The 10622-nt window shown below is 37.5% G+C and overlaps 1 protein-coding gene across 1 annotated transcript in view; it reads left to right on the top strand.

Moving 5' to 3' along the window:
- Smp_104310 (rab11, putative) overlaps window positions 1–7592 on the top strand; it is a gene marked incomplete at its 5' end in the record, with an annotated part of 28384 nt that extends 20792 nt beyond the window's left edge. The window contains 2 exons of the mRNA XM_018793499.1: window positions 945–1219; window positions 7221–7592. Coding sequence (XP_018647135.1) covers window positions 945–1219; window positions 7221–7351 — 406 coding nt within the window. The 3' untranslated portion in view covers window positions 7352–7592. The remainder of the gene's footprint in view (window positions 1–944; window positions 1220–7220) is intronic.
- Window positions 7593–10622: the final 3030 nt, after the last annotated feature.

Here is a 10622-nt window from a genome sequence, read left to right as displayed (position 1 = left end):
TTCCATGGTAGTCTAGCTTCAATTGACTCACGCTTTCAACTATGAAAATACTTAATCTCCACAAAACCCCTTCTGATGATTACCATTCTATTTATTGTACTCAAAAGCTCTATATGTGTTAACTGAAAGAAATCTGTATAATATTTCAATAGTGGCCAGTCAATTATAATCTTTAATATCAACAACAGTGTCGTACAAGACTATAAAATTAAAATACTAGCTCATTATAAAAAGCTATTGGTTATTTGGATTTAATAGGGTTCATTGATCATTACGTTTTTTTGTTTGATGTGAAAGGTACTGGGTTCTAGTCTCGGTGTAAAGCTTAACAAAGAGATGTAAGTATATTCAGCTGACAAGTTCCAGGTAGAATGAATACTGAGGAGTTCCACAATAGGACGAGACGGCGGTCCAGTGCTTCTAGGTTTTCCATGGTAGTCTAGCTTCAATTGACTCATCATTTCAACTATGCAAATACTGAAATCTCCACAAAACCCCTTTCTGATAATAATCATATGCTCAATAGTGACTGGTTTCAAGATATATTTCTTGGAGTTCTAGTGAAAAGCAGTAACCAGTGGAGTTCAACCAGATCTGTTGTGAGATATCAACTGACTGAAGACAATTGGTGAAATGGTTGCTCAACTTCGTGGATTAGTTGAAGTTAGACATTAAAACCATCGGATGCCGACCAGTTCAGTGGTCTAGTGGTTAAGTGCTCGCGCGCGAGTCTGGTAGATCCTTGGTTCAAATCTCGCGAGGCGGGATCGTGGGTGCGCATTGCCACTGAGGAGTCTCACAATAGAACGAAACGGCCATCCAGTGCTTCCAGGTTTTCTATGGTAGTCTAACTTCAATTGACTCATCATTTCAACTATGCAAATCTCCACAAAACCCCCCTTCTAACGTAGTGTTCTTTTTTTTCTTATCCATTTACTTATTAGTTATTATCGTGGTGCAGTTGGTGCTATCCTAGTTTATGATATATCAAAACCGCATACATTTTTAAATTTAAATAAATGGTTAGAAGAATTAAAAGAATATGCTTCAGATGATGTTATCATTATGTTAATTGGAAATAAATGTGATTTAAAACATTTACGTTGTGTATTAACAGAAGATGCTACAAGATATGCTAAACAACAAGGTATATCATTTATGGAAACATCAGCATTAGATTCAATTAATGTTGAAGAAGCATTTAATCAAACAATAAGAGGTAAATAAATTTGATTGTTGGTGGTGTTGTTGTTGAGTTTTTCAATTTTCTATTGAATGAATAACAATCATTTAAAGGGAGAGGAAAGAATAGATTTATTTCAGGAGAATAACCCTGGTACGGCCGAGAGTGCGGAGAGTCCACTCTCCCTCTCGAAATGCTCTCACATGGCCATGCGTATATAGCCTCTACCAAGGAAGTCCTACTCACTACCTTCTCGTGACGGGGGTGTTGTTTGCGAAATTGAGAAGACGAAAAGCGAATATCCAAGGCTTTAACCGGGTTGATGGACACGGAAAGTCCACCTAGGAGAGTTGGAAAACCGTGATTTTAAACCAATGGTGCATATAGGCTGTCTCCAGTATCCTGAGGAAACAAATGGCGTATGAACCAATTGTTGGTCACCGACTACCATGGGAGTGCATCTCCTTACAATGCTCCACTGCCTTGTGGATCACATCTTTAGCTCGAAGGCTCCGGGTGTGGCCCCCTAAGAAAACCAACTGCTTCAGTTTGGGCACCTGGACAGTACCACAACCCTCACACAAATGAAATGAGATTTGTGTGGCGCATACATATGTGGTGTTCCTTTGTACCAATATCTTTGTGTTTAAATAAATAACTAATAATGCATAGTATCATGAAAAATCACTGTCTATAAATAGTTTAATCAATCAACCATAGTAAAAATATGCCTAAAGTTTTATAGCGAAATTCAATCGAATTTTCAAATTAGTGTAATTTTCATTAAAATCATAAACTCATCTAAGTAAGATCACGTGGACGTATTGGACGGCCGCTTGTGTGATCATAGATGTATACTGACAAGGAATCCCATACTAGGATGAGACTTCTGTTCAGTCCTTCCAGGTTTGGTCTGACTTAGGTCGATTCATGATTTTAATGAAATCTAATAATGTCCACAACCTCTTACTGACAGTTTAATTTTTATTGGTATTTTGATTAAATAAAAATATCATAGATGTTAAATTGTCCGATGTTCATTATATCTGTGGTTCTTTAAAGTCTTATCTATGTAGCTGGTTTGCGTCAAAAACTACTTTGTGTACAAGAGGAAAATACACAGTAGCGTGAGTTAGGAGAGTTGTAAAAGTGAAGAACAAAAGGAAAGTTGAGTTGACGACCCAGTCAGCCCACACAATGCACTTACAAAAACAATCGACAAAAATAACACAATCCCCAGATTAATATAATCTTTGGATCGAACCTAGAAGCAGATAATTTAACCTACTACGCCTAATATTCTCTGAGTAGCCTACTTTAACTCATTGTTTTATGGTTTAAGTCACAACACTCTAATTTCATCCAATATCAAAGTCATGCTGTGATGAACGAGTACACAGGTGGTGACAATCGATTGTATTTGAATACAAAACTACAGAATCACTTGGTAAAATTTGAGAATCATACATTGAATACTTCATTTGCAAATTTCTATTATTTGTCCTTCACATTCTGTATGATTCTCCCAGTTCACAATTCCTTTCTATTCTATTCTCTTCAACTCGATCTTCCTAGCGTTCTGCTACGAGGTTTTCCAATACCAATTGATGTTAAATACTACTTATGTCTGTTAACATAAATAGCATACATCACAATACTACTAGTATATGTTATTCAAAGAATGTTAATAATCTTATTTGGGCGAGGGAAAATAACGAGCTATACTGGCTGGAACAATCGTTCCTCAAGGTCCTACCATGCCAGACAGGTCGGTTGAAGAGCGGTAAGACTAAAAGCAGCAAACCCAAGGTCCGAAGGTGAAGTCGTACTCCTGACTGTACAGAGGTGTGACAGCAGTAAGGTGTTTCCTTCAGACAACCAGCATAACAGCGATACTGCCTTCCCACAAGGAGGGGTGGGGTTAGAAATGGTCGACCCTAGAGCTGCACACCTCGCCTTATCCCACGGATATCCGTCTCCGGCGGTAAGGTCCTTTGAAGAACGGAGCTAACACGTCGAAAATCCCCCACAAAAAGGCCGTGCGTGACCGACTTCAAGCAGTTGTTCCTTGGGCACTGTGGTCACGCTCTCAGGTCATTAAGACCACTTCTAACCCAATTTCCTTTTCAGGTACCTCTAGAAGAACCCTTCCACGGTATGGTAAACCGGGAAGTGATAACTGCTCTCATACCTCTAACAGCACTCAAGACCTGACTGTCTGTTTTCCTAGACAAACTGGTAGACAGTCCGGCAGGTATTTGATGTATCATAGATATTTCCCTACCTTTTATGCTTACAGAATTGTCGGTTGTTGATTGTTGGCTAAAACACATACTAGTCAACTGAATCACTTGTGCATAATTCGAATTATGTTGAAACCCTTTTGAATAATGCTGGCTGGGTGTCTAATATAGAGCGAGTAAATTTTATATGCCAGTAAATCGTTCATTGTTCTTTCTTAACAATTTGGCATTTCATTAGTGTAAAGAAGAAGTACACGGGTTATTCCAATTAGTTAACCAAAAATAGAACCTACTGAATATGTTAGTGGTTAGACATTTTGTAAGTAACTTGCCAGTAGACGTCTAACCACCCAAATATCTACCGAAAGTGCAGGTTCACCTGGCTGATGAGTCTTAAATAAGACGAAACGGTTGTCTAAGATTTTAATGATCAGAAATATCCAATATTAATAATCAAATCATTATTAAGCAAAAATGGATAGTGGCTAGCAGTGGAATCCAGGATGCATGTTTCGTTCTATTTGGGACTCGTCAGCTGGGTGTACCTGAATCTCAGAGTTGATGCTCACTCTGGGACTCGAACCCAGTACCTTTCCACTGCTAGCCATTACCCATCTTTGCTTATAATGCTTGTGAAATAAGACTACATCGAGGCAACACGCCCAGTATGCACATATGCCAATTAAAGACCGACCAGTTGCAGTCCTAAAAACATCAATGAGAAGATTCAAACAAGTAATACTAATTGAACTTATGATAATGAGTATATGAATGTTTTCGTAACCGTAAATGATCATAAACACTTTATCGGTCTGAATTAGATGGTAACATAATAGTAGATCGATCAATTTCAGCTAATATCAATTACAATTTAGATTGAACATTGTTATTGACTTTCTTAAATCAACAAAAAAAGGTTCCGGGTTTATTTTTTTCATGTATGTGATAATAAATCGTTAATAATGTTCCATAATATTGCAGAGTTTTAAAGTATTGCTTAGGAAAGTCTATAGGGACCGAGAAAGCTCTGGAAAGTTACATATGTAAATCAAAGAATACTGACTCATTGATCTAAAGATCAAACATACGCTTACTTACTTACGCCTGTTACTTCCAATGAAGCATAGGCCGCCGACCAGCATTCTCCAACTCACTCTGTCCTGGGCCTTCTTTTCTAGTTCAATCCAGTTTTTGTTTATTCTTCTCATGTCTGTCTCCATTTCTCGGCGTAATGTGTTCTTTGGTCTTCCTCTTCTCCTTTGGCCTTCAGGATTCCATGTGATGGCTTGTCTTGTGATGCAATTGGGTGATTTCCTCAAAGTGTGCCCAATCCACTTCCAGCGCTTCTTCCTTCACTGGAATCTGGTTTGTTGTCTCCCACAGTAGAATGTTTCTGATAGTTTCTGGCCAACGAATCCGAAGTATCTTGCGTAGACAACTGTTAATAAACACTTGTATCTTCTGGATAATGGCTTTCGTAGTTCTTCACGTCTCCGCCCCATACAGTAGAACTGTCGTGACATTTGTATTGAAAATCCTGATCTTGGTATTGGTTGACAATTGTTTTGAGTATCAAACATACGCTGTTAGATCTAAACGTTTTAGGTTTGATCACCTGTGGGTTTATAAATGTGAGGTTCTTATGACTTCTATACCAGGACGAAATAGCTGTTTAGTACTTCGTGGTTGACTAACTAAAATCTGTCTATGATGTGACCTGTGTATATTGGACATTAACAATGATGAACCTTTGGTGTATATTTATAGCATTTCTACATAACTCCATTATATTAAATGTATCCCATTGGGATGATTGATCATTATATTTCACATTCATTTGTTTAAAATTTATTTATTTGAACACATAAATATCGGTACAAAGGGGCCCCGAATACATATGCGCCACACAAGTCACTTGATTTGTGTGTGTGTGTGTGGGTTACAATACTGCCCGGGTGCCCAAACTGAAGCAGGTGATTTTCTTAGAGGGCCGCACCCGGAGACTTCAACTTTAAAATTCTGATCCACAATACAGTCACATGGTAGCCGGTGACCAACGATTAATTCATACGCCATTTGTTCCCTTAGGATCCTGGAGCCCATGTGCACCATTGGTTTAAGATTTTGGTGAATTTAAGTCCGCTTACTTATCACATGATTTACTCGTCAATCGAAACACGACTTATTCAATCTCGGTACTGTGTTACACCAATGATGTTCAGCCGGTATGAACAGCCTAACGTCCTTATTAGTCCTCTGTCCGCCTAGCCCTTCCAGTTGAGTTCAGAACACCAATGACAGCTTCCACTATGCGAATGATTTATTTCGAACATACTTGGTTTATATACCAGCCAAACATACCACATCACACCATAAGATAGGAAATAACATTTACACAAGATCAAGCCAAAAATGGCTGTGAACGTGGGTGACGGTAAGTAATAAACTGAACATAATTTAACAACAGTAAATCGTATAATCGTAATCGATAGGTCAAAATGAAGGTTATTATAAAGGGAATATAGATGTATATAATCTAATTACTGAACAGTTATACAATAGGAATATATATATATAATGTTAGTCCATTAATAGTTTTCAAAAGTAACCCGTAATTTAATCTTCACTAGGATATAACAGCTTGGGATCAGGGTTTTACAACTGCCCTAGCTCAATCCCCCATATCAACCAACCCAGTTAAAACTCCGGACATTCAGTTTTCGTCTTCTTAATTTCGTAAAAAATATTGATGCCGGGAAAAGGCAATGACTAAGAGTTGTCTGGTAGTGGCTGTATACGCATGGCCATGTGAGAGCATTTGCAGAAGGAGAGCTGACTCTCCCCACCCTCGGCTGTACCGTTGCATTTGGGGTCAATGTCATTTTCTTTAAATTTACATTGTATACTACAATCATTTCAAAAATAAAACTGTCTTAATAAATAATGATATAATTGTCTTTTTCGAAAAGTTTTTTATCATATCATAGTGATTGTTTTGTATGATAATAATAATAATTTGACAGTTGAATTCATGCGTCGATTTAAACTAGACTACTATTAGAAACCTAGAAACACTGTACAATTGTTTCATCCTAGTATAAGACTTCTCAACAGCACACATCCATGATCCTATGCACAAGAATCCAGAACACCTGAGATCTTCGATCTCATTTTAAATCGACTCATCAAATCAACTGTTATTGTGGATGCGCCACTGAGGAGTTCCACAATAGGACGAAACGGTCGTCCAGTGCTTCCAGGTTTTCCATGACGTTTTAGCTTCAATTGACTCGTTATTTCAACTATGCAAATACTGAAATCTCCACAAAACCCCTTTCTGATAATAATCATATGCTCAATAGTGATTGGTTTCAAGATATATTTCTTGGAGTTCTAGTGAAAAGCAGTAACCAGTGGAGTTCAACCAGATCTGTTGTGAGATATCAACTGACTGAAGACAATTGGTGAAATGGTTGCTCAACTTCGAGGATTGGTTGGAGTTAGATATGAACGCTATAGGATGCCAACTGGCTTAGTGTTCTATCGGTTGAATGCTCGCGCATGAGACTAGTAGGTCCTGGGTTGTAATCTCGCGAGGCGGGATTGTGGATGCGCACTGCCACTGAGAAATCCCACAATAGAACGAAACAGCCATCCAGTGCTTCCAGGTTTTCTATGGTAGTCTAGCTTCAATTGACTCATCATTTCAACTATGCAAAACAACAAACAACAATCTTCACAAGTTCTCATGACTACTACTAATAATTTTTATTTTCTTTTTTTTTTAAATTCAGATATATATTATCTGATTAGTAAACATCCATCATTTAATATGAATGAAACCAATATAATACCAACCAATAATTTACCTATACAAGAACCAAATATAAAACAATCAGCAAAAAGAAAGTTTTGTTGTACATAGAAAGGAATGTAAAGTATACATATCTGAATTTCTTTGTTATTTTTTTTTCTTTTTTTTTATACCCCCCCCCTTTGATCACTATAATTTTTTTCTTTTTTTTTCATGACCCCCTTTGATCGTTTTTTTTCTTTTTTTGTTTTTGTCTATTTACTTTCCTCGTAAACAATAATTATAAAAATGGAAATGTAAAATGCAAACAAAAAATTGTTTTTTTTTGTGAAAATTTTTTTGAATGTTCATCAAAAAAAAAGAAAAAAATAATAACTAAATACAGATTTTTATTAGTTGATAGATTTTCTCTTTTTTTTAGAAGGTTAATTTGTATCTTATTTATAATTAATTTATTATCAGAAGGGGGTTTTGTGGAGATTTCAGCATTTTCATCGTTAAGATCATGAATCAATAGAAACTAGACCACCAAGGAAAACCTGGAAGCACTGGACAGCTGTTTCGTCCTATCATGGGACTCCTCAGTGACGGTGCTCATCCACGATCCCACCTCGCGAGATTCCAACCTAGGACCTACCAGTCTCGCGCCAGAGCACTTAACCGATAGATCATTGAGTCTGCTGGCATCCAACGGTGTTAATGTATAACTTCAATCAATCTACAAAATTGAGCAACCATTTCACCAATTGTCTTCAGTCAGTTGATATCTCATAAGAGACCTGATTGAACTCCACTGGTCACTGCTGCTCACTAATACTCCAGGAAATATTTCTTGAAGTTAGTCACTAGTGAGCATATGATTATTATCAGAAGGGGTTTTTGTGGAGATTTCAGTATTTGCATAGTTGAAATGATGAGTCAATTGAAGCTAGACCACCACCATGGAAAACCTGGAAGAACTGGACGGATGTTTCTTCCTGTTGTAGGACTCCGCAACTATGAAAATACTAAAATCTCCACAAATACTCCTTCTGATAATAATAAAAATATGCTCACTAGTGACTGGCTTTCAGAGATATTTCCTCTAGTTCTAGTGGGAAGCAGTGAACAGTGGAGTTGAACCAGGTCTGTTGTGAGATAGGAATCAAATATAGATTTTTATTCGTTTATACATTTTTCTTTTCTTTTAGAAGGTTAATTTGTATTTTATTTACAATTTATTTATGTGTTTGTTTGTGTGTGTGTGTGTGATTTCGGTATATCAAAACAATTACTTCCTCATTTCATTTTATATATGGAGATATATGTAACTGATGAATCCCACATAGGACGAAACACACATCGTTTATTCCACTATTAGTCATTATCCAACGGTGACGATGAAATATCTATGATTTACTATTGAGATAGAGGTAATCCATATAGGATGTAGATATGCTCATAAGGAACTTCATCAATCACAGGTTCAAATATCAATAGGAAGATTCAAATGATCAATACAAAAATGAATTAAAATTTCACGGTATTGTATAAGCTAGAAGCCATCTGAAGTCAGTCGATTACGTGATGGTATAAGCAGGGAATAATAATGGGTTTGAGTTTCAGGGATGAACATCAACTTTGCAATGCCATTGGATCCAGTTGAAGAATGATAAAGAGAATGAAATGTATGTCTTGAAATTCTATTGCTAGCCACCATCCAACATTTCTCTTTATTAAAAAATAATTGTGGTTTAAGGCAATATCGAAGTAATCCTCATAGAAAGCACAGATCCTAATGAGAGACTGATCACTTGCAGTCCTAAACATCTATGGGAACATTCAAATAAACTATATAAAAGAAATGCATTGACGAGATATCTCCAAAAAAAATTATATTATAAACAATGTTAAAGCCCCTCTTCGGATTTTTGAATAATTTTTTATGGTAAGCATATTTTCTTACTCCAGTTAATTTCTTCCGTGATGTAATCGCTTAACCGATACCAACCCTCCCCCTTTACACAATCAGTAATCACTCACACCTACTACTCAACCAATTACTACTACTCGTCAACATACCCAATCAATATTCATTCACTCAATCTCTCACTCACTCACTCACACTACACAAATTACCGCATTCATTCACACTGACAATTATTTGGCATCACAACCACCAATAACTCATCCACATATCCATTCAATGCAACGACCACATACACTGATCAACTACACTACACTCCAGTCTCTACATATCACTCATTATTCATTCACACAGCCAACAGATACATAGATAGATATCAGACAACATCAATCAACATATCCGACTGAATCCAGTGTCTGTCTGATCACCAGATTGCTTCTTCATTCAGACAGAACTGCAGTCCAATGCAAATTCTCATTGTCCATTAGTCGTCATTGCACTTTTCCACTAGTCATCATGAACAGATTGAACGTGGTGTACATGTCTGTTGTGGTGGTCGGTGGTGATATGTTTACTTGACGACTATGTGTTTGTTCGTGTATCTGGTTGTGGATGTGCACGTGATATTGTGACTGTGTGTGATTGGTGTATGCTAATGTTTGACTGTCCTCCATATGACTGGTTGGTTGTGTTGATAGAGACAGTGTGTGGTTGGATGTGTTTCATGTGGTCTGGTTGTATGGTGTAGAGGTGAGGTGATGTGAGGTGAGGTGATGTGATGTGATGTGATGTGAGGTGAGGTGAGGTGAGTTGAGGTGAGAAGAAATAGACTGACAGTGTGTTGGATAGTGATGATAGTTGAGTTGATCAAGTGTTTGTGAGATAGTGTGTGGGCATAATAATGAATTGATGTGAATGGGAACAATGTGTATAATGGTAGTGTATGTAGTTTTGGTCGGTGGGATTGATGGAAGTTGTAGTGGTAGGATAAGTAGTAGTATAATTGGTTGTTGTTGTTGTTGTTGTTGAGATAGAAATAGAATGTGTCTGTGTGTTGGGGTGGTGGTGGTTGTGGGTGTGGGTTATGGGTTGTTTGGTTGTTAAAAGCCGGCGACACCCGGTATTCCCAGCCGGTCACCCATGCAAGTACTGGCTGGGTCCAACGTTGCTTAACTGCGGTGATCGGACGAGAACCGGTGCTTTCAACGTGGTATGGTCGCCGGCAACTACACATACACTCAAACTGCACATCAACACTACACACACTCACACCTAATACTCAACCAATTACTACTACTCGTCAACATACCCAATCAATATTCATTCACTCAATCACTCACTCACTCACTCACTCAAACTACACAAATTACCGCATTCATTCACACTGACAATTATTTGGCATCACAACCACCAATAACTCATCCACATATCCATTCAATGCAACGACCACATACACTGATCAACTACACTCACTCC

Source organism: Schistosoma mansoni (assembly GCF_000237925.1).
Source record: "Schistosoma mansoni, WGS project CABG00000000 data, supercontig 0201, strain Puerto Rico, whole genome shotgun sequence".
In the NCBI taxonomy this organism is placed as follows: Eukaryota; Metazoa; Platyhelminthes; class Trematoda; order Strigeidida; family Schistosomatidae; genus Schistosoma; species Schistosoma mansoni.
This window is presented reverse-complemented; position numbering and strand designations above follow the sequence as displayed.